Below are 26,586 nucleotides of genomic sequence, written 5' to 3'. Positions count from 1 at the left end.
AAAACGACAATTCAATGAAGCGTCAATGCTGCAGCTCCTTCTCGTATGGGGGCGGGAACCATTGCCATAGTGGTTTAAGGCGGCCATAGGGCAGCGCCACCCATGCTGTGTTCTGGGCATTCAGGATCTGGGGCTTAGGAGCTATTTCAGGCACATCTCTTGTTTGGCGCAGCCACGTGGAGAAATTGGGATGAGCCACCTGCACAGGGAGTTCTTCAGATTACCGGCAGCGATCTTCTGACGTTGTGCTCGTCGATAAGAAGCCGAATTATATTCTATACAAAGTCCTTTTCGAAGAACGTCGTGTTGACTCACGTATTCCACCTTGGTAGAGGACCTTGTTCCAAGGTTGCCGATGAATGCGGCTGCGGAAGCAGTCGCAATGGCTCTGAACACATATTGGTGTGGCATTTAACCTTTCCAAAAGATGAACCCTCGTATCCGGTCGTCGATGATGTGCCGTGCCGAAAATCACAGGCACCTGTCTGCACCATCCATCAAGTGCCGGCACCATCAGTGCTCGAATGCTTGATCCGTAACGCCCAACTTTTCTGGGCCACGCAGCAGCGTCATTTGTTATACAGACCTGTAAGAAGTTTTTCTAACCCATCTCGCACAGGAACAAGACGTGAAGCAACCCAATTTGCTGCCACGAAATGCGAGCTTTCTCTTATACAATCATTTGCGCGACGCCTTGTCCTCCAAGGGTCTTACTTCCAACAAAATCTTGGTGCTTGAGACCGGCAAGCGCGTAGCAGACGCCTGCGAGCATCAGGAAAACGGCGGCGACGATGAGGCTGCTTGCATCGACAATTATGCTCAGCCATTGCACAAGACTCATGAGACCGTAGATTGCGGCTCCTAAGTCCACTTGTTATGCTTTGTCCTTCTCGCGATTGGATTTGAAACATACTCATGTAATTGGTCGTGAATCGCCTGATAAAGACATCGAATTTGGCAGACGTCGGACAGATCCGTAGGAGTAGTGGGATCTCTATGAAGATGAGGATGAATGAGCACACCCTAGCACATGTCAGTCAGACCTCCGGCAGTGCATAGGCATGGACCGTCGTACAGCAGAATGATGCTAAAGAGTATGAGGAGGTTGAAGTGAAATATATTGGCGATTCCGAGAGCGAAGCCCAAGATGATGCATAGAACGCCGAGCCTGGTCGATAATTAGTATTCGTTGTCGTTGCGGCGCAGGGACTCCCTGCGCCCGTGCTGATGGGAAGAGTTATGAACGCACCACTGTCCATAGATCGAGAAGTTCCGCGACCTGAATTCATCGGCGAGCGTCATCGCGTCGCAGGCCTGTTGTGACTATTCTGTTTGAACAGGTACAAATTGATAGATTGTCGCAGCGCTGACGGTCGAGGTGTCCAGATTCGGCGCCGGAGAATGCTCGAATGGCGAGAGCGAAGTGTTGTGAGTGCTAGCAAGATGCTCAATCGTACCGCGCGAGTTGTGAGTCGCAATGGATGGTTCCTGTTATAATAAGTCTGCTGATCACCGAGTATGAAACAGCAGACAACAGGCGACCCGGACTCCAGAATTCCCTTGCACTGCCAGCCGTTGTTGCGCAACACTTCGGCCCTGACGCTAGTCCTGATTAGTAAATTCCTTGCCCGGCGTTGATCTTTGGTGAATTCAACGATGAGCTTTTATATTCAAGCTAAGTTCGACTACTGCTATGGCAAAAGTCGCCCTCCGACACGCAGCCATGACGTAAAGGACCAGTGCGAATAACAGTTCTGCCTGTGTTGGGCTGGCGAGAGGTTGACCGTGTGTGAGCTCAGGCGAATATTCAAGTACAACCCAGGCAGCAATCTTGAGCGCTTATCACATCTGGACTGGATCAGTGCTACTTATGCGCTCGCACAATTTATCTCATTCCAGAACACCAGTCAAAGCCTTCGCGAGCCTTCGCTCTCGCTATGACGTTGGGATCAAGAGCTCAATGGTGTTTGTTCGCGATATTCCATCTTTCCCTCGTCTCACATGCCTCCACCTCTCCGTCATTCGCGTCCTGAGGGCACCGCTCGCATGCTGATGGCCCTGTATTGCCCAGCTGCTACTCTCACCAGGATTGCTGCACCAGGCGGACCGTGTCGCTCGGCACGAAGCCAGTTCAGACCACGCAGTCTAAGCACCGGCGGGATACACCAGCTTAAATATGTCGTTCTGGACGTAGTAGTTGCCACCGTCTTGCGCGAGTTGGAAAGTCTGGACATAGCTCATAGGCTGTGGCTGATCGTCGACAATGAGGCTTCCGGTGACCATGACAAGGATACCTCCCCCCTCGTTCGATGGCTGCGCGTCCTTTGTGTCTACCCGATGTTGAACCTTCTGGAATGGGAGTGACTGTCACACTTAGCTACTGGCCTGGAATACCAGCCGGAAGTCACCTACTGAGAGCTTCTCGATGATGTTGCTGGCCCCTTGGGTTTGGCTCGACTCGAAGGTAAGCATAGATGCAGGACGCTGTGTGTGTCTATCAGTCTCCTCCCGTGCACCGCAATTTCTCTGTTGAGTCTCTTACGTAGAGCGCAGCAAGCTGGCTTCGGTCCGAATCGAAGGTCTTGTAGTAGAATTCAACGAATTGATCTAGCCGTGGTCAGAAGATGCTCGTAGAGAGTCTGTTGCGCTATTACCGGCGATCCCGTTGAAGTCTGCAGTCATCTAGTCAGTAGAAGATCCATATGGTGGGCTTGAGATGAGGCTCGTTCGTACCGGCCATGGTGGGCGAGGATGTAGCTGTTTCGTGGGATGGTACCGATCGCACGACAGAGAAGGCCAACTGCGAACGATTCAATCACAGCAGAGGATATTGGACCGCGAATGCCAGACCGCACGCTGTCTTGTTCGATGTGAAAAAGAAGTCAAGTTTGCTGTTTACCAATTTGGCGGGGCGCAAAGCGGTCACCGCATCCATGTTTCAGCCTTGCAAGAGCCAAGACAGAGCCTTCGAGAGAGTGCCGCTCAAAAATGTTCTACGGCTTCTGCAAATGTCCTCTTCCAAGGTCCCTCAGGCCCAATGCTATCGTATTGCCGCGTGACCCACATCTGGTGTTGTGAGCCTGCACTCGCCAGGCCCATTGAAACAGCACTTTTGGAGTCCGTGCACGATTGGATATTGAAGACTCCTTACTAGATCTGCGTAAGTACTCATTGAGCGTTTCCAATGCCCTGTTTCTCAAAGATGCTATACATCTCAGATCAACAACGAATGCCGTCAAACGCAGATGTGGCGATCAAAAATTCAAGCTCAACAGTCTGATCGATTCATGTATCCGCGCAAGAGTTCCGTATGAGTACAAAGTGTTATCACTGACGGCCATGAAGCTACAGCCTCTCTGGACAGACAAATTTTACCTACGCGACGACTTCCGAGCTGCACTTGCGCAGACCATTCTGTTATAGGCTTTTGGCATGCGGCACCAGCATGATTAACGAATCGGACTGGTGGCGTCCACACGCAAGGGCATGGGTGAAGTGCGCCGTCTGCTGGAGTTGCCTCGACGTCGATCATCACGGCTGACTCAAGTGCCACGATTCTGTGAGTACCGTGCAGCGTTTAGCTGACGGGTATGTGACTTGTTTGCTACTGAACATTGTTCGTCTTCCGTTGAGGAGCCCTTCCAAGGAGTCATTGACCGACTTCGACACCACAGTCTTGAGGAGCTAGGTAAGTAGCAGCTGTCGGCAATGCTTGAGTCAACCTAATGTTGCTTCGGCGACGGCTTTTCACACCTGCAGACGAAATGCCGCTCTGTCGACCACGAATACATCTGCACTCTGAGAAGTGGCTACAAGTGGTATGGTCCCTGTGGACTAGCTTCAGGTTGCCCGGAACTGGGACCACAGTCTTCCACGACACTGCAGAAAGCATCACTCCGAATACTGTGAGTGACTCAGGAGCGCTGAGTGACGAAGAGCTGGTGGCCGACTTGGGACGCTTCAGTCTTTGTATTCTCCCGTTGTGCTTGCTGTCGTTATTCAACACGCTTCCACGTTATCGGTAAGTCCAACACGCTTCCACGTTAACGGTGAGCGCGAGCGCATGTACGTATGGGACAGGCTCGATGAATGGAGAGGTCGTCCCATACACAGTTTCTCATGCGGAATTGCATGCTTCATGACCCTGATGCTCCCGAGCGCAAATACGTAGGCATTTGAGCCGCGATCTAGCAATCTGCGAGGGACGGAAGAAACGTCGAAAGAGTGGCGCGACTGCACGAGCCATGCAGGCAGGGGTGCCAGGCCCACTACTTTTCAGGGACAGAGCAGTGATGATTGGCTCGAACGCCGCTAAAGAGAAAGCCCCGGCTTCAACAAAATAATATTTTCCTTGTTCCGGCTTGTGACGATTCCAGTGGGCAGAGCGTAGCTACCGTTTGAGCGGGAGGCGACAGTACAGTATACAAACTACTGGGAAGAACCTTTTGAAGCAGGATCGTTAGATAAATCAATTCCACTGTCACTACCTTCTCTATCTCAGACACCTCACCGCTGCCCGCTACACTTCCGAGTGCTCAAAGACTGATCTACCCTGCTGATCACCACCCCACACTCTCACCAGACCATCTCACCGCCTCTGCTAATCTGCAATAAAACTACTGTCTGTCGTTGACCCCTTGTACGAAAGACTTCGTATACCTCCATCATGGCAACTCGACCACAGAACATCGGCATCAAGGCCATCGAGATCTACTTCCCCTCCCAGGTACGCTCCTCGCTACAGATCATGTGCTCACACTGACTTGACCGCAGTGCGTCGATCAAGCTGAACTCGAGAAGTTCGATGGCGTTGCCTCAGGAAAATACACCATCGGCCTCGGTCAGACCAAGATGTCCTTCTGCGACGACCGGGAAGACATCTACTCACTCGCCCTGACGACGCTCTCATCCTTGATCAAGAAATACAACATCGACCTCAAGAACATCGGTCGCCTCGAGGTTGGCACAGAGACTATGCTGGACAAGAGCAAGAGCGTGAAGTCAGTGCTCATGCAGCTGTTCGAAGAGAGCGGCAACCACAACGTCGAGGGTATCGACACGGTCAATGCGTGCTTCGGCGGCACCAACGCTGTCTTCAATGCGGTGAACTGGGTTGAGTCTTCTGCCTGGGATGGCCGGGAGGCTATCGTCGTGGCTGGAGACATTGCGCTCTACAAGAAAGGCAATGCTCGCCCGACAGGTGGTGCTGGCTGTGTCGCTATGCTGATCGGTCCGGATGCGCCGATTGCATTCGAGCCGGGACTACGTGGAACTCACATCGAGCACGCTTACGACTTTTACAAGCCTGATCTGACGAGCGAGTACCCTTATGTCGACGGCCAATTTTCATTGCAATGCTACACCAAGGCCGTGGACAAGTGCTATGCGGCCTACAACGCCCGCGAACAGACCTTGAAGGCTCGATTGAATGGCCACGCAAATGGCAATGGCCACAAGGAAGAATCCCAGGACACGCCCATTGATCGATTCGATTATCTCGCATTTCACGCACCTACCTGCAAACTGGTATCGAAATCGTACGCCCGTATGCTCTACAACGACTTCCTCAGCAATCCTTCCGACCCTGCGTTTGCCGAGGTTGCTCAGGCGCTCCGTGATATCGACTACAAGGCCTCGTTGACCGACAAGAACGTTGAAAAGACTTTCATGGCCCTGACCAAGAAGCGCTTCCAAGCGCGCGTCCAGCCCTCTATCCAGGTTGCCACACAATGCGGTAACATGTATTGCGGCAGCGTCTACGGCGGTCTTGTCAGTCTGATCAGCAACATCGCACCCAAGCAATTCGAGGGCAAGAGAGTCGGAGTCTTCAGCTATGGCAGCGGTCTGGCCAGTGCTCTCTTCAGTCTCAAGATTGTTGGCGACACTAGTGAAATGGCCGAGAAGTTGGACCTTCAGAAGCGCTTGGATGGGCGCAAGGTGGTTGCGCCGGAGGTCTACGATGAGGTATGCTCCCTTTGCCGCTCCGACACGACAGAAATATGCCTGCTGACAGTGACAGATGTGCCTACTCCGCGAAAAAGCTCATTTGCAGAAGGATTTCAAGCCCGCAGGAGGGCTCGAAGACATCCGACCTGGCACCTACTACCTGACCGAGGTTGATGGCATGTTCCGTCGACAATACGAGATTAAGGCATAACCTACTCGTATTGCCAGGTCAACATCATTTTCGTTGCATTGTAAGGCGTCAGGTTTGGTGTCGGCGAGACAAGGCGAATAGACCGCAGGCTCAGTGATCGTGAAGGCCACCCACTGAAGGTACGAGGCCGGTCAGATGTACAGTTAGTCATCATATTGAAGACGTTCACAATTCCCAACTGGCGCTGTGCTCTCAACATACCGCGTCGGCGACCTATTGCCTGATAACGTCTTACTGGGTGAAGGCAATGGATCATGATCATTATTGGTGCTCCAGATAGGTAGGTGTTTACGGGGTGTCCCCACGCACGCACGTCATGCAGTCCTCGCAACTGATCTCCATGCCACCTCGGGATGTCCGCTCTACGCGGCAGTACTATCTGGACATCCGATAATACTAAACAGCTGCCTTTTTCTCTTGGTAAGCAAGCAGATGTCGCCATAGACAGTAGTCGGTCTTTCAAACCACTAGTGACCACACCGACATAAGCAGGAAGACGAGACTCCTACGTCTTTCGCAAGGAAAGCCGAATATAAATACAGCACAACCAGTCGTTGTAGTCGATCCGGACACCAACATATCGTCGGCCTTCTTGAATTGCATCTTGAAGGACGAGTACGGCAGTGCATCCCTCCTGCGATCAGCATCCAGCCAGAGCAGCCATCTCAACACAACTCTGCCGCGATGGGCTCAACCAGCAACAGCGAAGCCAACGAGAAACTCTCGGCAGCGAACTTGTTCGGTGTCGATGGACTCGTTGCGGTGATTACAGGAGGCGGTAGTGGTAGGTGACCCTTCGCCTGGCGCCCTTTGAAGGGCAAGCTGCCGTCCTAACGGCGATTTTACTGTCTTCCCTTTACGACCCTAGCGGATGTTTTTGGTCTCCATCTCACCACCATTGCCCTCATGGCCGAACGACCATGTACTAACCCGCCCACTCCCAGGCCTGGTTCCTATATGGCGCGCGCCCTCGCGGTGAACGGGGCCTCCAAAGTCTTCATCCTAGGCCGCCGCCTCCCCTCACTCGAGTCCGTCGCCTCCACCGTCCCCACCAAAACCATCATCCCAATCCAATGCGACGTCTCCTCCAAAGATTCCCTCTCTGCCGCCGTGGAAGCCATCAAGTCGACACATTCCACATCCGCTATCGATGTCCTGGTCGCCAACTCCGGCATCTCCGGCCCACAAGTAAAGACCTTCCAGCCCGACGGCTCGCCCCTCCCAGCGGAAGAACTCGTGCAGAACATGTGGTCTGCCGACGCCGACGCGGTCACTTCCACGTACGCGGTCAACGTGACAGGCGTGCACTTCACCGTCGCCGCCTTCCTCCCCCTGCTCATCGAAGCCAACAACCACCGCCCCCCTCCTAACACAACAAACTTCCGCCCGCGCCCGCAAATCATCACCACGGCGTCAATCGGCGCATACAACCGCCGCCCACTGGGCAACCTCTCCTACGGCCCCTCCAAAGCCGCACTGATCCACATGTCGAAACAGCTCTCCACCGTCCTCGTGCCCTACGATATCAGATGCAACGTCATCGCCCCAGGCTTGTACCTCTCGGAGATGACGGGCGGGATGTATGCCGCGCAGGGCAAGAGTGCAGAGAATCACGCGGTGGAGGGGAACTGGCCGAAGAGTACGGTTCCCGCGACGCGGACGGGGGATGAGTTGGACATGGGGGGATTGGTGCTGTGGTTGTGTGGCAGGGCGGGCGCGTATGTGAATGGGTGTGTGGTTGTTAGTGATGGGGGCAGGTTGGGGGTTTTGCCTAGTAGTTATTAGAGGTGAGGGCTGGGGGATTCGATGTCAGTTGATAGACATAGTGTGGGTTCTTGCTGGAGAAGATCGAGGCTGGGAACAGACAACGACACTGTGAATTCTCCCTAGCCAATAATCAGACTGTGGTTTGAACTCGGATGCTGTGTATCAAAAGTGTCTTTTTGATTTCTCGGTACTTGCTGGAGCTAGAGCACGCCGTATCTATACACAGCCCTCGAGCCGACGGAAACGTTGTATCGCGAGTCGCAGCGTACACCCACTCACGATTGCCCTTGGTCGTCTCGCTTGTCAAATCCTCGACATATTCCGGCGATCGTGACCTCTCTCCTACCGAAGTTGCTGTATTGTCTTCGGCGGTTGGGCGAACGAAAAAGACTCTAGTGCGCGTTGTTCTTGTGGTGTCCTGTTCGCAGTTCGAGCTTGTCAGTTATGCCGGACCGGCCTCGTAGTTTGTAGAGGAACAGGGGCAAACGTACTCAGATGGAAGTAGTACTCCATGCTGTATCCCAACGTCATGATGCCCAATATCGCGTGCCAGATCGCTGTAGTGGTCGTCACCGTCAGCATATGTTCTCCTTGAAACGAAAAACCCTCCGCGTAACCATGCATGTTTCCATTCCGTTCAAAACGCTGCATCAAGACTTTCTTGCTCCCGTTCTCGCTGTCTCATGTCCCAGAAACTATGCCGCACTACAACCAAGAAGGAAAAGAAACACATACGAGCAGCACTGTTGTTCTTCGGCCCCATGTACCTGGCCTGGTACCGCTGGATCAGACCCGATGGCTTTATTTCCGGAGCGGGACCTTTGGGGAGCTGTTCGTAGAATTTTGCTATCCGTGCCATGCGCACGGCATCTTTGGCGGCGCTGAGTCCCTGTGTCATTTGTGTGAATTAGCACTGACTCAACATGTCGGGTTTCGGTGGGGGTGGGAGGTTTGCGCAGGGTATGGGGGACCCTTGGAAGTGGTGATTGCCGTCTCGTTCCTGTGGGCTGGCGTTTGTCGGGGGATTCGGGGGAATCAAAGACTCACTGCTGGACTTGCGACCTGCGTTTCTCATTGTCAGTGACGCCGCTCGCGCAGGAAGGGAAGGTGTAGGACCAGGTAGCTTACCTTGGGAGGGACGAGAGTTGAGACGCTTCGGCGGATGACGAACGACATGGTGAGAGCTGGGATTCGTGTCAGCCAGAGGCTCCTAGAAGCTCGCAACAGTTTGACAGGTAACGACTTACCAAGAAGGAGCGTCGTCAGTCGAGAGCGAGGGCTGTCGTTGCGACCGGCGAGCAAAGTTGAGGTCCGAGTCGGGAGCTCTGAACTTCGGCGCAGGCTTGGCATCCGACAAAATGGGTCGATTCGACCAATCATGAGCCGCTGGCCTCAACCTGCAGCCGACAACTTGAGCTCTCCCAAGCATCATCAACCTTCTGCGAAGACTACGCACCCTCCAATATGTCACTACTACGCACACAGAGGGTCTTCGCCCTTTCAAGCACTCTCATTCGACCCTCACAAACCGTCAGATGCCTCTCCTCCACACCACAACGGTCGCTAGGCGAGCCCAACCCACGCGATATCCCCGATGTCGAGGCAATGCAGGCGACGATAGACCAAGCTCGATGGTCGTAGCAGAGACAAAGCCCGAAAAGGCAGTTGAGGAGTACCAGGACCGGCATGCACCAGACTACGCAGCAACAATCGACCACGGCACATCTACGTTCTCTCCTGTACCGAAAAGAGTCATGAATGGTAGCGAGCCCGGCGATATCACACCCGCCGCTGTGCTGTCTGGGGCGCCAGTTGATTTGCAGGCGAGAGTTGTGAGGTGAGTAATGGCGAGCGGAGCTGAAGTACGAAGCGTGAGGAGCTGATGAACCGAATACAGAATCCATAAACCAGCCAAACCAGCAACACAGTCCGGCACATGGGGCTCGATGGCATGGCGAATGGACTGGGATCCGCTGCCAAAGGGACACCGATGGGAGAATCCATTGATGGGCTGGCAGTCGTCGGGTGACTTTATGCAGGGCACAAACATCAAGTTCAAGTCCAAGGAGGATGCTGTGAGATTCGCGGAGAAGCAGGGCTATGAATATTACGTCCAGGAGCCACAGGAGCGGAGGGTCGTGCCGAAGGCGTACGCGAACAACTTTGTTCATGAGCCCGGCCCGTTGAAGCATATCAAGACGAAGTAGGCGGAGCGTCAATCAGCATCGGCGACGAAGGATTGCGAAAGCATCCCATGGAGACGCCTCGGTCTGGAGTATTCCGCAGTATTTGTGCAGAAGCTGGGCAGCAGAGAATAACGATACAACGAACAAAGCAAGTTCAACATCAATCCATTACCGTCATTCAATCATATCGAGCTCACTAATTGCTAACAATACTAATACAAGGATATCACACTTCCCGCGACACACTCTGCTCAACCACCCCCGAACCCCAGCCCTTTATTTCCACTTCCAGCCCCGTTTCAGCTTCTTCATTCCCTAAACGTTATGCTTCGCAGCATGCTTGCTGACATCCGCATTGCGCTTGTGGCTGTGCTCGTCGATCGAGTGCTTCACTGCGTCGCCGGCGGCGCGGATGCGCGTGCCGATTGGGGCATGGGAGTCTTTGGCGACTCTGTTGGGCAGGACTCGTCAGAAATGTGCTCGGGGGATGGGCTCGTAAAAGGCGGGGAGCGAGGGTGTTATGCAGGAGGCGTGGTGACGGCACTTACTGCTTGTTGGTCTCCTTCTGCACCTGGGCAGAGTGGCCTTGGGTCTTGGAGGACACCCAGTTCTTCCCGTTGCGTAGAGTATTCATTATGATGTGTGTTGGGTTGTGTGAATAATAGTCTTAAGTAATTGTAGGTTGGGATGGTTTGCTTGGACTTAGGTCGTGATTTATGTTATGTGGCTTGTTGTAACAGATCAGTGGGCAGATCAGTAGGTCTCAAGGAAATATATATGTGCAGGATAAGGCAAGAGTAACCCCTGCTCACCTCACAATACCCTGACCTTGAACACCATGGAAAAGAGAACTATGGCATCATAGGGGGTGGTCTGCTGACCCATGTCGCCTCAGCATTGCCCAGATGCTTGAGAGGATGGACATTGGCGAATGAGATGAGCATCAGCAGCTCAAACGTTTCCGAAACCTGCTTTCTACGCCTAGAGAGGGTATGTGCTCATCGGACATTTCTTGAGCGCAGAAGGGTGTGCTTACTGGAAGGCAGAGGACGGCGTGGGGCGAACGAAGAAATGATGTCATTGCTACGTTATGCGCGTCCTCGCTTCAAGACTCGCTCCAGGTGACAAGCAGAAGAATCGTGGCAGAAAAGCACCCGAGTGGAAGTGTGTCTAGGAAGCTACGGCAGACTGCAAATGGCTCTTCTCATCGGCATGCCCTCGTCGCCTCGTGGAGATCCGGGACGAGGCGAACCTGGCTCCACTGACGACCGCTAAGACAAACTCACTGTTCTCAAAGATGACCTCTCCCTTCTAGTTCTGCTGGCAAAGGCCGCCCGGGTCTGGCAATGTTGAACGACAGAAGGGAGGTATCCTTGAGAGCTCACTCACAGGTGCTGCGTCGCAATACGGCGCCGAGCTAGATGGGCAGATATGACAGGGAAGGTACTGGACCCAACCTTTCGTACAGACCAAGGTAGCACGCAAAGTCAGGCATGCACAGTAGCTTCGCGGATCGACCAAAGTCTTGCACCTGGAGCATGTCCATGATGCGAGTTCAATGTTGGCCGTCAATTGTTACTGCTAAATGCAGCCACAAGCCCTCTCCCAGGCATTTGATGTTTTGGCATCATTTGCAACGGCTTCCGTATTGCTAGCCAAAGATAAACACCGACAACGCCAAACTATCTTGCAACGTTGTGCCTTGTACCGTTGAAGCCCTAATGCACGCCTATTCCAAGAAGGCTGTGAAGTGCCTCCCTCGTCCGATACTACGTTGCACGTTCCACCAACACAAGTCGGTCCAGGATTTTAGATCCTGACAGGCACTTACTATCAGGCCGGACAATCCGAAAGCTCTGGCGAAGTGGGATCTAGATGAGACGTATCAGCATATGTTCCACGCAAGAAACAGTCGCACCGGCGATCGCGTAATGGAGATGAATGATCAACTTACAGAACCATGCCGCTATAGCAATGATGATATATAGCGTCATTAATAAGACGCCCTCCAACCAGTGACTCTTGCCGTCTTGAATCAAGTAGTTGACTAGTAGCACAGTGACGAACAGCACAGTGATCTGGAAGCCATCGAAGAATAGTGTCATGTCGTCTTTGCCGAGGATCCAGCCAAGCACAACCGTGAATGGTAGGACGAGAAGCGCAATTTGCATCGACGAGCCAACAGCCACGCCGATAGCCAGGTCCATTTTGTCTTTGATAGCAACAGTCACTGCTGTGGCGTGCTCGGCGGCGTTGCCGACAATTGGGAGCAGGATGAGACCAACAAAATTCTTGCTGATCCCACCACCACAAGTGACGTCGTTGATGGAATCGACCAAGAATTCGGCGTTCAGCGCAACCAGCACTGTAGAAGCTGCGAGGAGGCCCACGGCGACCCAAACGGACAGTTGCGGCTCCTCTGGCTCTTCTTCGTTGTCGTTTCCGTTGTCCTTCTCGTTGCCGGGCTCAACTCTGTCTGAACCTTCTGGATTATCCGAGCCTGGGAGCCCTCCATCAATGCTATTGCGGAAGCGCTGGGGAACGTAGCGGTCCTTGAATTTCGTACCGACGTGTCGCGAATCGGATTTCTCGCTGACCTCGCTGAACATTTTGTTGTGTGATTTGAGCTGGAAGAAGAGGTAGCAGGCATACACCAGCAGAAGCATGATTGATGTTCCTCGGGACAAGTCCGCGACATGTGGCTTCGGGTTGGCTGGATCAGCAGATTGGGATTGGTCGCCAATTCGAGCAAATTCATCGAAAGCCGTCGGGATTAGAAGTGACGCGACCGAGAGGAACAATAGCGACGCAGCGGTCTGCGCGACTGTCATGTTGAAGTTTTGCTCGAAACGGTTGACGCCTCCAAAGAAGAAGCACATACCCAAGACTAGAAGCAAGTTGCTGAGCATACTTCCGATCAACGATGTTTGAACGATCAGGGTTTGATCTTTGACCAAAGCGATAATCGAGACAATCAGTTCAACGGCATTGCCGAAGGAAGCATTGAGCAGTCCACCAATGACCTCGCCTGTCCTCAAGGCAATTTCCTCCGTTGCGTAGGATAATAGCGCAGCCAGAGGAATGATTGCGATGAAGTTGACCACGAATATAGCAATTGGCTGACCTTTGAGGACGAAATGTAGTATGATGCCGATGGGCGAGGCGATGAGCAAGACATTGATCCAGGAATTGAAAAGCGTTGCACGTATCTGGCCCCCAACCGTGAACTTTTTGTGTGGTTTGTCCTTGCCGTTATTGTCTTCTGCTTCTTCCTTGCGATCGGTGCTCTTGCCGCCCAGGAGACCTTTGAGAGATCGCTTCTTGTGACCATCGCGTTGCCGCATCGAATCAGTGTCAACTTCGTTGCCATTTACAGCGGTATCATCGCTGTGGTGACCAAGGCCCTTCTCTTCACCATTGGGTTGCTCATACTCGTTGACGGGGCTGATCGAGCGCGGCGCATCGAAGTTGGCAGCCTCATGTGGTTTAGTGTCTGTGGGAGTCGTAATGTCGGGCACGGTTGCGGACTTGTTCTGAAGACCGCCCCCAACTAGATCATCTGTCCGCCGACTGGCATGCTGGTCGTCCACATTCGACCGGACTCGCAGTCCTCTCTCTTCATCCTGTGGCACGGGACCCTTAGAGCTGCCACTCTGTGATCTGTACTTGTTGAAAGGGCTGTATTTGAACTGATCGTAGTATCCTGTTTGTTTGGCCTTGTGCTTAATAGTATCTAGTTCAGGTCAATACTCTGTTAAACAACATGGATCAGAAGCCCTACGCATTTCGACGCCGCAAATGCTTGCGTCGCAGTCACGAAGGTGGTTATCGAGGTGTGCGACAACAGAGAAGCGCTCGAAGGTTGCGGCTCGAAGTCCTATTCACCTATGCGCACGGTGCACGCTCCGGGTATGTGTACTCGACCAGGAAAGAATGCGTTCCCTCGATGAGTTGTTTAAAAATACTTCAAAGTCGTTGTGACCTTGAGTAAGTGAAAACACCAGGTGGCGCTGCAAACGAATTGCTCCCAAAACAGAGGGGAAAAACAAATTTGAACGCGACGGGGATGCGACTGCCTGAGAGAGCGCTCCTTCTTTCACAGATCTGCAAGGAAATGGAAGGGCGATCTTTGGGCCTTCAAAATCAAGGAAGGTGTCATTATTGCTACAGCGTGCGAAGCGAAAACACCGAGTGAGCGTCCTGCATCGCTGCCAGCGTCAACGATCGAGGAGATTGGCAATTGACAGTCTGGCATAGTTGGCGCCACGTTCTCGCACGGATGGATATCCTTCGCGATGTTGCTGGGGGCATCCGATTGGCAATAGGCTAATGTAGTGTTCCTGATTGATGTCATGGTCTGCATGGCCTGGTCATGGCCTAACCTTGTTGTCTAGTCCTGTGGCTTAGCACGATTTGCAACATCATAGCTGAGGTGTTCCAGAGGGCTCAATCGGTGACGGCCATCCTGCGATGTGTATGTACGAGTGCAAAGGTGTTACTAAACGTTGATGATTTTGAAGTAGGCGTCTCTGCTAAGCCGTTGCGCCGCGGACAAGCAAGCTCCGTGCTCAAGAGTGCTTGCATGCCCTTGGCGGTGCTTGAACGAGGCTTGTGGTTAACAAGATTTGGGATCAACCAGGTTTGTTCGATGCCCAGCCAACCCCAAGCCCGGGATCCACGTGATTGCTGGGCACCGTGTACATTCGACTTCGTTCTCCTGGGCTGAGGAAAGCTGCACTGACTACAGTGATACGGAGTCTGACACTGCCTGATGCGATCCAAGCCGAAGATGCATTCATTGAGCGATGTGCTATACGTCCAATCTGGTGAAGATAGAAGCCAGTACACCGCCAAAACAGACTGAGGTACACGATATCTACAGGATATCATGTTATCGCAATTGGAAACTAGTAAAGGTAAGGTCATGGGTATAGTAGTCCTACGCCGGATATCGCACATGTCCCAAACCGCGAAACTGGTCGTCTAAGCTCAGACAAAAGTCAACGCGACGACCAGTGTCAACTGTGACAGACGGCGTCCATCCCGTCGCGCTTTGTCATCTAGACAGTGCGGCCGGTAGTCTCTGTCTTGGTCTCATTCCTCTCGGAAGGCGGTGTGCTAGGTGCTGAGATCTTTGAGCCGTCCATCTTGCTGCCGTCCAGCATGGGAGGATGCTGGGAGTGAGCCATGATAGACCAGTCGCCAACTTCCTCCTCGAAGAATTCGTGGAGATCAAGACCTTCCATCTCACCGTTCTCGTGGATGCGAATGTCCATCATTGGAATGAACTTGCCCACGAACTTAAGGCGAAAGCCAGGATGAGTGATACAACGAAGGAGTAGGCGGCAACGCTGGACAGGTCTGCAAGCTGGCGTGCGACTTGCATGCCTGCCCCGTCGATGGCGCCTGGTGCTTCGGTTGCACCATCCAGCAGGGAAATCTGCTGAGTTGCGAAGATACCTGTCAGGAATGATCCGATCATGCCTCCAACACCGTGAAGTTCTAGCCAGTGTCAGCATAATCTAAAGAATGGAATTGACTGGAGTACTTACTGAAGACATCCAGGCCCTCGTCGACACGGATCCACTTGTTGAGGTTGTGCAGACTTGAGCATGCAGCACCAGTGAGGAGACCGATGACAGCAGCCAACCAGATTTGAACGTACCCGGCGGCGGGGGTGATGCCGACAAGACCTGCGATAGCACCCTCACATGCGCCAGCGGCGGAGAATTTGCCCTTAGTATGGATCATATCAACAATGACCCATCCAATCACACCACAGGAAGCAGCGATGTTGGTGTTGTACGCAGCGAGGTAGCTTCTGACAGTCGAGTTCAAGGTCGAGCCGCCGTTGAAGCCGAACCATCCGAACCAGCTACTCGGTATTAATTGATTGTCCAAAGCAGGGCTTGTTTAACTTACATGAGGATAGTGCCGATGAATACGAGTGAGATATTGTGGGGTTTGCTGAGATGGGCCTGGCCACTGGTATAAGATTTGCGAGGCCCAAGGGCGATAGCATAAGCCAGTGCGCCACAACCGGAAGCAATGTGCACAGGGCCACCGCCGGCATAATCGAGGGATGGAAGGTTGTACAGCCATCCGTTTGCGTTCCTGTCTCTGTTGTCAGTCACATGCCTCACGGCCAAGTGCAGCAGCTCTGCTCGCAGGCGATCCTCGATGCTGCCAAGGTAAGACTCACCAGGTCCAGCACGCGATCTGCGAAGCATTAGTAAATGTTTGCGAGCCTCAGAGAAGAGCTTGACTTACCGGACAGTACACGACTGTGGCCCAGCACCAACCAAAGACCAGAGTGGGAATGATGCGACCACGCTCGAAAGTGCCACCGACGAGGATCATGACGGTACAGATGCAGAACATCAGCTGATAGAGGCAGAAGGTGATTTCAGGCAGGGCTCCGGATGGGGCCGACATGACACCTCGCAGACCGAAGTTCTTCATGTCGCCAATGAATGGCCCGGCAGTGGTGGAGTAGGCCAGAGAGTATCCCCAGAATGTCCATTGAAATGTCCTGCGCACTTGTCAGCAAGTACACTCTTCGCCAGCTGGATGCTCGTACGTTGTTGCTGTGACTGCCAGTCCAAGGAAGAGCATAGACAGGGCAGAGCGTCTGCGCGCCAGACCACCATAAAGGAGCGCCAGGCCCGGAATGATCATGAAGACCAGGTATGCGCAGATCCCGATGTACACGGCATTGTACTCTCCGCCGATGAAGTTCTCGTTCACGTCCATCTCCCTAGGGTTGGGAGTGAGAGGCTCGGCCTGTACATGGTGTCAGTATCATACAATGGTCTCTTCACCTTCTCGCACTCACGTCGGACATCTTGACGACTGTCGGCTGCAGGACTCGAACAGATGCGCTGCGAATGGAGGTGAAGTTCCAAAGTGGAAGCGAAAGGCGTTCGCGTTCGTGCAGGGGTCACTACTATATACACAAGAGGAGCACACTCCATTCTTCAGCCGCCTCTGGTGGCCCATCTCCCATTGCGAGCATTTGACACCACTTCGCGACAAATAAACTCGTGCTAGGTACCCGGCGTTCTCGGCGTGGTGTAGTATTCTCGAACTTCCTACGCGATGGAGGTCGCTTAATTTTGGATACTAGTTATACGGTCCCCTTACGTTTTGGTTCACGAGCCAGTCACAGATGAGAAGAGGCGAAAGGGACAGGACTTTCCCGCCTGATAAGGGGTGGAGCCTTTGTCTTAGCCATACTCTTCGCGCTGGTGTTGGCACTTTCTCGGCGAGATAAGGGCATTAAAGCATTCCAAACCAGCGGACAGTGCTTCAAGAACCGAAGGAGGAAACGATGTCAACGAGACTAAACACTGTAGAACGTCGGACATTCTAGCGTGAGACGCAACAAATGACCTGAGCAGGAAGGTCGTATACCTCTGTTCTTGCGAACGCTGAGGTGAGAGTGGTGGACAACTTGAAGCCGACTCCGACTTTTAAAGATCACGGAAGCGAAGATTCGAACCCGAGAACTCCACCCCACCCGGGCTCCGCCAAGACGTGGGTGCTTGGCAAAGATGTGATGGGGTTTTCATCAGTGATCCGAATTATTGTTCGATAACCAGTAACCCAATCAGCCGGAACCGTCGAGTCGTGGCACAGCGCATCCCGTATCAGTTGAAGTGTACGGTGTTGGGCTGGTATACGAGAGTCGACGCAGGGCCACGATCAAGAGGTAACTCGATTCGGCACAGCGGCCAAAAATACCACGTTTCTTCCGTGAAGACCCTCAGTCTCAAGTTGCGCTCGACGCGCCTCCCTCACGGCAACGAGAGGCTCCTGTCTTGACGCCTTGACAAGATGAGGTTGTCGGCAGAAGTGATCAACAATTCCCTGTCCTACCTCAATCCACTCAAGGAGCGGGAACTGGACCTCCGAGGTACGTCCCTGAAAAGAGCAGATGCTACACTTTGAAAGAGCTTAGTTGACCACTACTTGTCGTTCGTCGCAACAGGTCATAAGATCCCGACGATCGAGAACCTTGGTGTCGCTGGCGCGCAAGATGCGATCGACTTTACAGACAACGACATCACGACGCTGGCGAACTTTCCGCTGTCGCCCAGGTTGAACACACTACTTTGCGCGCGGAATCGCATACAGAATATTGATCGACGACTGGGCGAACAATTGCCGAACCTCACGACGCTAGTGCTCACGTCGAACCTGGTCAAAGAGTTGGGCGACCTTGACGGCCTCAGTAAATGCTACAGTTTGACGCATCTGAGCCTTCAAGAGAACCCAGTCACCAAGAAAGAGGTACGCCTTCGCCTCAGATCGCCACACTGATCCACTATAGCTAACTTTAGAGCAGAACTACCGCTCATACATCATTTTCCTGATCCCCTCTCTGCGCTTCCTCGACTACCAGCGAATACGCACTGTCGAAAGAGAAGAAGCCAAAGATCTCTTCGGCACGCAGGTAGAACCCACGGAGCTGGCCTCGAAGCTTCGCGGCAACAAGAGCAAGGCCCTTGACTCATCGACGACCTCCACCAAAGGCGCTAGCGCAAATAAAGCCATGCGAACGCAGCTGACCGCCAGTGAGAAGAAACGAGTGCAGGAAATGATCCAAAATGCGAGAAGCCTGGCGGAGATCTCCAGAATCGAGAAAGATCTCGCAGAGGGGAGGATACCGCAAGGCGCAGCCGACGCTGACCGCATGGTCTCGTAGCAGGGCGTGCTCAGGTGGTGTGATGCTGAAAATACGTTGTTCGCTCAAAGCTGCTCATAAGCATAAGGCTTCTTGCGACGGACCCTGCGTCAGTGCCTGCAGAAAGTCAGACTGTACGCGACTTCCGGGGCAAAGACCACGTTCTCGACTAAATCCAGCTGTTGCGGTCTCGCAGATCAGGCTCCCCGGCTTTCCCAAAAATGCTGGGGAATGGTCACCGTGACATGCAGATATAAGCGAGGATAAGCGACTGACCCTTTCAGCTTCCAGAAGTCCTTGCTGATGTCGGGAAACTGAAGGTAGGTCTTACGCCGAGCGCGTGTCGAGCGTGCGAAGAGCGGCTAGACTGCCGCAAACGTGCGAAGCCGCCTTTTAGAGGAGTTGGACGATTCTCAGATTCTCAAATCAAATTGATCAAGCCCGTCGCGCCAAGGTTGTTCTATTGTCGTCTCTATAGCACGTTCAAATATGCCCTTCACAGCCGCATTGCATGCCTCTTACATCATTTCGCACCTTCCCTCTTCTATCTGCTCGTGTGAATTACGCGGTCCTACCTCCCTATCCGACTGTTCGCTCTTTCAGCTGTACTCGCGAGGCCACCAAGGCCAACGAAGCCTCAGTCCTCCAGAAGAAATCTCAAGAAAGCAGCCGCAACGGCGACTCCATCATGCGGCAAACCCGCACTCTTGATATATTTGTCATACGCCTCGTCGTTGAAGATTCCTGTCGAATGCCTCGTATCCAGGATCTCAGTCATGATCTCGTGGTTGAACTCCGGATGACCCTGCACTGTGATCAGGCGTCGAGGCTCGTACATGCCCTGCACGCTACAGACCGGTGAAGAGCCGAGCAGCTGGACGCTTTTTGGATATGTGTATGCTATGTCTCGGTGCATTTGATGTATTGCCTGGATGAACAACCTTGTTAGAGCTGAAAGGTAAAGATTTTGGGGGGCAACTGTACCAGAGTATCCTTCCCGAACAACTCCTTCCCCTTGGCCGAGAGCTCAACATTTGTGACCGCCGCCTCCCACCCATCGTCATTCCGCCCGACCTTCATGCCCAGCGCCCGCGCAACGATCTGGTGCCCGTAGCAGACACCGATCGTACGTACGCGTCCGTCTGCGAGCACCTTTTCTACGAACGCCACCAGCGTGTTCGTCCAAGGATTGTCCGCGAAGGAGTCGTGTTCTACCATTCGTGATCAGCGTTTCAGTGCCAAGAAAGTGCCAATGCTGAAGCATACTTGAGCCTGTTATCAAGATAGCATCGATGTCATCTAGACTGGGATAGTTGGAAGGATCGTCGACGACTTGGTACTTTGTGACTTGAAAGCCGGCCTCGGGATTTAATGATGGGTCGTCCAGAGCCTGGGCGCCTCTTTTCAGAAGATTTTCGAATACTCCGCCATAGCCGCCGTAGATCTCCTTGGTTTTGGGGAGAGGAGTGTCACACTCGAGAATTGCTATTCGCAGAGGTGGTTTGGGCATGGTGACTTGTATGAAGCGTCGTGCTGAGGGCTTTTTGTGCCGTCGTATGACTTCTACTGGACAATGGTGCCTTATCCGAAGTCGTCGTCGCTGGCCAGGCCGAAAGCGGAAGGGATGGAGAACTCGAATGCAGTCAAGAGTGCAGGAACTTCGACAAGGTCACAGGCTTAGTGGACCAGATGTGTTGTGGGTCACTGCCCTTAGGCAGCTAACGTTCAAGTGTTGCTGTTGCGAGAACATGTGGCTGCCACTGTACTGATCTACTTGGAAGATGCAAAAGGGCGTGGTCAAATGTCAAGATAAGAGGTATGAGGTGGCCGTCATTTGAACTTTCGACGGCGATTTGTCGTTGTAGACGCTGCCACTGGCGACGAAGTTGCGGCTATTGCGAGCAAGACAACAGATATTGTCCTTCGCCCCAGCGAGCAGATGGGCCGCTCACGCAGATCTGCTCTGTGCTTCAATCTGTTGCACGCCGTCTTGTTATTAGTCCAAGTTGTTGGACCGTTGACAACATGTCAAGGGCTTGTTCTGTAAGCCAGAAGCGAAGTGCTGGGGCCGGAGATGAGCGACGACGCCCGCGGTGCAATGGTGCAAAAGTGCAAGTTGATCGACGAATTGCCTCACATTGTTCATCTTCAATCATTCGACGCTGCCGAAGCGTGTCGATGTTTGATGAGAAAGTCAGGCAAGGTCTCCAGAACCATGATACGTGCAGTACACGAGGAGCGTGAACATGCTGGTCGCACTTACGCTGGCGCATTTGAAATTCTTTGCAACAACGTGAGGGATGAAGATCTCGTTCAGCAGCAAGTCCATACGCGAGAACATCCCACACATTGCCTCAATCGGTGGGCATGCTTCGTATTCGACCCTCGAAGCTGCTGCACGAAATTCCCACGGTTACACGACGTGGGCAAGTGCGTATCTCATCAGCCAATCCGCAGACTTTTGCGATGTCTTTCGGCGTTGGTCTCCGATCTTGATCTCCAAACCCTCGCCGCCTGCAGCACTTCGGCAACCATTCATACCAGTAGTGGTCGTCCTTGTGATTGATCTGCTCAAACTCTTACAGCACATTCTCCGCTATCACTGCGACCATAAGCGACTACTAATACTCGTCGACGGAAGCGTTCCTGCTCCTCTTGATCACGCACAACCCCTCCCTCCACTGACGCTGGCAGGGTCCTTCCTTCCCCAGGAGATATCGTTCATAAATCGCTCAACCCACAGAACACCGTTCTGACTCATACAGCCTTATTTCATATACGGACCACCTTTGACCCTGAATCTGTCCATCATTATTTTCGATCTCAGGAATCGCAACGAGCGACCTTGACGTACGATTGCCAATTCAAGAACAGATTCACGTCTGCTCGTCACATAGGCCTGAAATAAGACAGCCGTTCACGAATCTCGAAGCGTGGTTTCATTCCCTCTTAGACTCTCTCTGTGCTTCTGCTTTTCGCAAGTGTGCAAGATGTCCCCTCCCGAGATGAGAGAGAACCGACCCCTACTGGACACGCCGGCTTCTGTAGGCACCTTCGCTCAGCCGACCGCTGGCGAAGTAGCTGAGGTTACTGAAAGGACCGCTCTATTGACCAAGAAGGAGCAGCACAGTGAAGGACACAAGAAGGATGCACACTTTCGGAATATTGATGGACGAGGCTTCTGGATCCTGTTCTCTACCATTATCTTTGTAAGTTCTTCCCTTTTGCACAGCTAAAACAGCGGAGTCTGCATACAGAGGCTACCACAAGTATCAGATCCGGTGAAGTAACAGCCGCTTGCCACAGAATCATATTGTCACTCACATATGACGCCCGCCTAAGTACATTGCTAATGGAGTGCTTAGGGCAACATCATAGCCTTCTTTGACGGAACACTAATGTACGCTATCTTCATCATCACAGCCCCTGCACACTCAGTCGTGGCCGAGGTGCCTGGAGCAATACGCAAGGAAGGTTCTCTGCAAAGGTGCTGACGAATAGACAGGGCATCCGCGCATCCAGTCATCACATCATATTTTCATGCCTCGAATTCCGCATCATGGTTGTCCACGGTCTTCTTCCTGACATTGACAGTAACACAGCCACTTTACGGACGAGTATCCGACATCATCGGCCGCAGGAAAGTCTACATCTTCGCTGAGATCTTGTTCCTGGTAGCGACGGTGTGGTGTGGCGTGGCACCTACCATGGGTCATTTCATCGCGGCCAGGGCTTTGTGCGGGATGGGAGCTGGAGGAGTTACATCAGTATCCAGTATGATAACCTCCGATGTTGTCAAGATTGAGTACCGTGGGATCTATCGTGAGTAGTACTCGCACAAAGGTGGAAGGCATTGACTGACGTATCATAGAAAGTTACTACAACATGGCTTACGCACTTGGCAATGGTCTCGGTGCTGCCTTTGGTGGCATGCTCTGCGACACACTCGGCTGGCGAATGGCATTCTTTATCCAGATTCCCTGGATCATGATATTCCTGGTTGCAACCTGCATTGTCACACCCGACGATCTCGGGCCCAATCTCGCGAAAGCACAAGGAAAAACTGTGTGGCAAGCCTTCGAGACATTCGACTTTCAGGGGTCCGCTGTCGTGACCATCACAGTCACCAGCTTGATTCTCGGTATCAACCTCGGCGGCAACGTGCTCAGCTGGACACACCCGTTCGTCATCTCTTGCCTTATCTTGACCATCGTCGGGGGCTTCTCGATCGCTCCCGTTTCACGACGCGCTAAGCGCCCAGTCCTTCCGCTCCATCTCCTCGCCAAGTCACCTAACAGCAACCTGATGTGGGCCAGTCTCTTCTTCTGCATATGTCTCAACATTGTGCTCTTCAACGTACCATTGTTCCTTCAGGCCGTACGTCAGACAAGTCCAACAGTCTCTGGCATGTACTTAGTCGTTCCACTCGTCGGCGTGGGCCTCACAAGCATCTTCACCGGCTACTTCATCGCCATCACGCGCCACATGCAACCACAGCTATACGTTGGACAAGCGTTACTGGTGATAGGCGTCATTGGCACGATCTTCTTGAACCAACACATGCCTACCTGGGCCATGCTTCTCGTTGTGCCATGGGTCAACATTGGCCAGGGTTTCTACTTTCCCACGACCACGATCGCAACGCTGTCTCTCAACACGCTTGAAGACCAGGCAGTCGTTGTCAGCACACTCGGGCTGTTTCGCTGCATCGGCTCGATTCTCGGTGTCGCAGTCAGCAGCTGGATCCTTCAGAACTCACTGCCATTCTATCTGGAGCGTATGGTCAAGGACGCCGATCCAGCTATCAAAGAGAAGATAGTTCAAGCAGTCAGAGGCAGTGTTGAAGCGATCAGAGACCTGGACCCTATCCACAAGGGACAAGTCATTACTGCGTATGCAAAAGCGATGCGCATCACCTTCGCCAGTGGCTGATCTTCGCAGTCTTGGTCATCTGCCTGAGCTGGCCTCTGAGACTGCCTCGTCTGAGGGGTGAGGACGACTCCGATACAGAATCAGAAGTCGGATCCATCACAGATGTGAGCGACGAGGACGATTTCTCCTGCAGCGGTGCTCTGAACGATAGCAAACCTGATGCAGATGAAGAAAGGGGCGTCATCAGGCTCCGGAGGACTTCGTGGGAATGAGTCGCCAGGCAACAAGAACAAGTCACGTTGACACAGGCAGGCGGAGTCGGCGGACGTCTGAGTTGAGACTCACGAGGGAGACGAGTCGTCAAGCTCTGCAGTTGGGAAGAAAGGCAAGCTTTGATACGGTGTTTTGAGCTTAGGAAATAGGCTCGTCGGCATGCATTGTTGGCCGCGGCGTTGAGCTTGTTTCTTACACTTATGTCAGGATCGACATCGGTATCGGAACTCGTGGAGTTGACTCGGAGTGTTGCATTGCAGGTTATTTTTCGCGGATATGGCGAAGAGCATTTCATGGAATCCATGTGCATCGGAGCGAGGCGTTCGCGGATAACAAAAGTCGAGCCTTGGGCTGTGTTGTTCTATCTCGTATAGGACTCGGATAGATGTCATTCACACTTGTTCATCTTTCCACAACTTGGGCACATCGTGGTACGCAAATTCCTGGACCGCAAAGGATGCCTGCATCCACCATAGTTCTATCTCCTGCTGTTAATATATCGTTAGTCTTTCCGGGCAGTCTGGTGCGAGTCTGACTGTCCCTGGAATCGGGCCTGGACTACGTGAACCACTCATTTCACGTAGAGACTTCAGGGTATTACCAGGATCCTCCTCGACTGATATTCCTGAGCCTTTCGATATGGGCCGTGGTCCCATCATCTGAACGAGGGCTCATGTCAATTTGACCTGCTAGCCCGGTTCCGACACATGAACACAGCGGATTGCGATGAGGCTATCTGTGGTCTTGCCAGCAGTATCACTGTTAGTTTACATGCATTGTATCTGCTCGTCCCACAGAAGGTAGTCCATCGAGAAGCAAAAAGAATGACAGCACTAGAATCGAACTAGGTCGTTCTATTGTGCAAGCCGTATTATACATGAAGTTCAACTCCATGGACAGGCGGGATGCTGTGATGTGCTACCACTGCACCATGCTATCAAAGTGTACTGCTGATGAACTGCCGGTGATTGCCGGGCAAATTTCTGGTGCTGCAAAACATGACTCGATCGCAAGCCAGGAAATCGACTGTCAAAAGAAAATGTCAGGGCCTTCTTGAGGTCTCAGAAGAAGCGTCCGGATGTGGCTGCTGCCGTGCTAGACCATGACTGCCGTCGCGCCCGTCACCTACGTCGATTCCTTCACGTCCTAGGCGTTGCCGCGATCGAGAAGGGGGATCTTCGAGTTCGTGTCTTCTCTTCAGCAGAATAACCATGCATTGATGATTCCGGGCCGGGATGCTACTCGCGACATTGCCGCCTCGTCTGACTGCGGTCGGCAGTCTGCAGTGGATGGTCATGCAGTAGGTAGAGATAGAGAACACGTCGTCGCTACGAAGGGTCACATGTTACCAAGCCCCATATCGGATGCCTAATCAGGCTTATTAAGAACCGACCGCCAACTCTGCTCCAACGTCGATCCAATGCCCCGCCTTCCCATGCTTTCCGTTCCTGCATCGTCATATCCATCTATGTGTCAGGCACGTTCCTGAGAATAAAAGGTAGAAATGGTATTTCCGTTCTCAATGAAGTCAAAAAGCTAAGTTAGATCTTTGAACCATGCGTCCTTGAACATCATTGCTCTGTCTGATCTGCTGCGCATTCGTGCTGTTGACTTACCCTGCGGTCGACCTTACTCCTGCTCTAGTGTAATCTCCAGAGCCCCGCAACAGCCCTAAGTCTAGTCTCATGGCGAAGACGACGCCTCGCTGCTTCATCGTGCGGCATGGCGAGACAGAATGGTCGATATCTGGGAAGCACACAGGCACAACAGACTTGCCACTGACCAAGAACGGCGAAAAGCGTGTGCGAGCTACCGGCCGAGCACTTGTGGGCGATGACAGACTAATCGCACCGAAACACCTTGTGCACATGTATGCTGCTCCCTGGCCGTCCTCGTCCAATGATTTCCCCACCGAGGCTCGACACTGACAAACCGTCCCAGCTACGTCTCTCCCCGCCAACGGGCCCAACGCACCCTTGAGCTCCTCGACATCGGCTGCCACGACCCCTTCCCCTGGCAATCATCCTCTTCCGCACCTCAACAACCCGCCCGAACCGATGCCCGCGTGACAATCACCCCCGCCATCGCCGAATGGGACTACGGCGCCTACGAAGGCATAACCTCCGCCGAGATCCGCACCCGCCTCGCCGACGCCGGCAAGCCCACCGACTGGGACATCTGGCGCGACGGCTGTCCCGACGGTGAGTCACCGGAGCAGATCATCGAGCGAGTGGATGGGTTGATTGCGGAGATCAGGGAGAAGTATCATAAGCCTGTGATTGGGAGGCCAATTAGTGAGACGCAGGGAAAGGGAGATGTGATGGTTGTTGGGCACGGGCATATTTTGAGGGCGTTTGCGATTAGGTGGATTGGGAAGCCGTTGACGGAGACGGCATTCATCATGGATGCGGGTGGTGTGGGGACGCTGAGTTACGAGCATCATAGGATTGAGGAGCCGGCAATATTGCTGGGTGGGGGATTTGTCGTTGGTGATGAGGATGGGAAGTAGGTGTCAGCTACAGAAGCGATGAGCAGGAACTACGAGATCACGGCGAGCAATGTCTACACAGACGAGGTGAACAAAAGTCAAGATGAGAGGTAATGTTGGGAGAGAAGCAGGATTTCGAGGTGACGGAGTGGAATCC

The 26,586-nt window shown here is 53.1% G+C and overlaps 9 protein-coding genes across 9 annotated transcripts; 5 read left to right on the top strand and 4 right to left on the bottom strand.

Moving 5' to 3' along the window:
- Positions 1-670: 670 nt before the first annotated feature.
- AB675_4314 (Golgi apparatus membrane protein TVP18) lies at positions 671-1,302 on the bottom strand (the record flags this gene model as incomplete). The annotated part of the gene is made up of 4 exons (XM_018144443.1): positions 671-861; positions 914-1,023; positions 1,076-1,168; positions 1,250-1,302. 4 exons carry the CDS (start codon positions 1,300-1,302, stop codon positions 671-673), a joined length of 447 nt encoding a protein of 148 aa, XP_017998577.1.
- Positions 1,303-4,666: 3,364 nt separating this feature from the next.
- On the top strand, positions 4,667-6,157 carry AB675_4312 (Hydroxymethylglutaryl-CoA synthase; the record flags this gene model as incomplete). Its single annotated transcript, XM_018144442.1, has 4 exons — positions 4,667-4,726; positions 4,774-5,000; positions 5,319-5,964; positions 6,020-6,157. 4 exons carry the CDS (start codon positions 4,667-4,669, stop codon positions 6,155-6,157), a joined length of 1,071 nt encoding a protein of 356 aa, XP_017998521.1.
- A 2,159-nt stretch (positions 6,158-8,316) lies between these two features.
- On the bottom strand, positions 8,317-9,100 carry AB675_4310 (ATP synthase subunit f, mitochondrial; the record flags this gene model as incomplete). Its single annotated transcript, XM_018144441.1, has 5 exons — positions 8,317-8,342; positions 8,416-8,481; positions 8,660-8,813; positions 8,972-8,986; positions 9,053-9,100. 5 exons carry the CDS (start codon positions 9,098-9,100, stop codon positions 8,317-8,319), a joined length of 309 nt encoding a protein of 102 aa, XP_017998466.1.
- Positions 9,101-9,555: 455 nt separating this feature from the next.
- Positions 9,556-10,131, top strand: AB675_4309 (NADH-ubiquinone oxido 21 kDa subunit, mitochondrial; the record flags this gene model as incomplete). Its single annotated transcript, XM_018144439.1, has 2 exons — positions 9,556-9,761; positions 9,822-10,131. The coding sequence occupies 2 exons, from the start codon at positions 9,556-9,558 to the stop codon at positions 10,129-10,131; spliced, it is 516 nt and encodes a 171-aa protein (XP_017998478.1).
- A 294-nt stretch (positions 10,132-10,425) lies between these two features.
- Positions 10,426-10,744, bottom strand: AB675_4308 (Glucose-repressible protein; the record flags this gene model as incomplete). Its single annotated transcript, XM_018144438.1, has 2 exons — positions 10,426-10,561; positions 10,659-10,744. The coding sequence occupies 2 exons, from the start codon at positions 10,742-10,744 to the stop codon at positions 10,426-10,428; spliced, it is 222 nt and encodes a 73-aa protein (XP_017998447.1).
- A 7,202-nt stretch (positions 10,745-17,946) lies between these two features.
- On the top strand, positions 17,947-18,817 carry AB675_4305 (U2 small nuclear ribonucleoprotein A'; the record flags this gene model as incomplete). The annotated part of the gene is made up of 3 exons (XM_018144437.1): positions 17,947-18,025; positions 18,101-18,402; positions 18,458-18,817. The coding sequence occupies 3 exons, from the start codon at positions 17,947-17,949 to the stop codon at positions 18,815-18,817; spliced, it is 741 nt and encodes a 246-aa protein (XP_017998558.1).
- Positions 18,818-19,433: 616 nt separating this feature from the next.
- AB675_4304 (putative glutamine amidotransferase-like protein C13C5.04) lies at positions 19,434-20,306 on the bottom strand (the record flags this gene model as incomplete). The annotated part of the gene is made up of 3 exons (XM_018144436.1): positions 19,434-19,724; positions 19,781-20,007; positions 20,063-20,306. The coding sequence occupies 3 exons, from the start codon at positions 20,304-20,306 to the stop codon at positions 19,434-19,436; spliced, it is 762 nt and encodes a 253-aa protein (XP_017998530.1).
- Positions 20,307-21,786: 1,480 nt separating this feature from the next.
- AB675_4303 (putative transporter) lies at positions 21,787-23,728 on the top strand (the record flags this gene model as incomplete). Its single annotated transcript, XM_018144435.1, has 4 exons — positions 21,787-22,005; positions 22,162-22,196; positions 22,302-22,618; positions 22,668-23,728. 4 exons carry the CDS (start codon positions 21,787-21,789, stop codon positions 23,726-23,728), a joined length of 1,632 nt encoding a protein of 543 aa, XP_017998616.1.
- A 1,898-nt stretch (positions 23,729-25,626) lies between these two features.
- Positions 25,627-26,450, top strand: AB675_4302 (Sedoheptulose 1,7-bisphosphatase; the record flags this gene model as incomplete). The annotated part of the gene is made up of 2 exons (XM_018144434.1): positions 25,627-25,811; positions 25,883-26,450. The coding sequence occupies 2 exons, from the start codon at positions 25,627-25,629 to the stop codon at positions 26,448-26,450; spliced, it is 753 nt and encodes a 250-aa protein (XP_017998589.1).
- Between the last annotated feature and the right edge of the window lie 136 nt (positions 26,451-26,586).

The sequence above is a fragment of the Cyphellophora attinorum genome (genome assembly GCF_001299255.1).
Source record: "Cyphellophora attinorum strain CBS 131958 chromosome Unknown Contig18, whole genome shotgun sequence".
Classification (NCBI taxonomy): domain Eukaryota; kingdom Fungi; phylum Ascomycota; class Eurotiomycetes; order Chaetothyriales; family Cyphellophoraceae; genus Cyphellophora; species Cyphellophora attinorum.
This window is presented reverse-complemented; position numbering and strand designations above follow the sequence as displayed.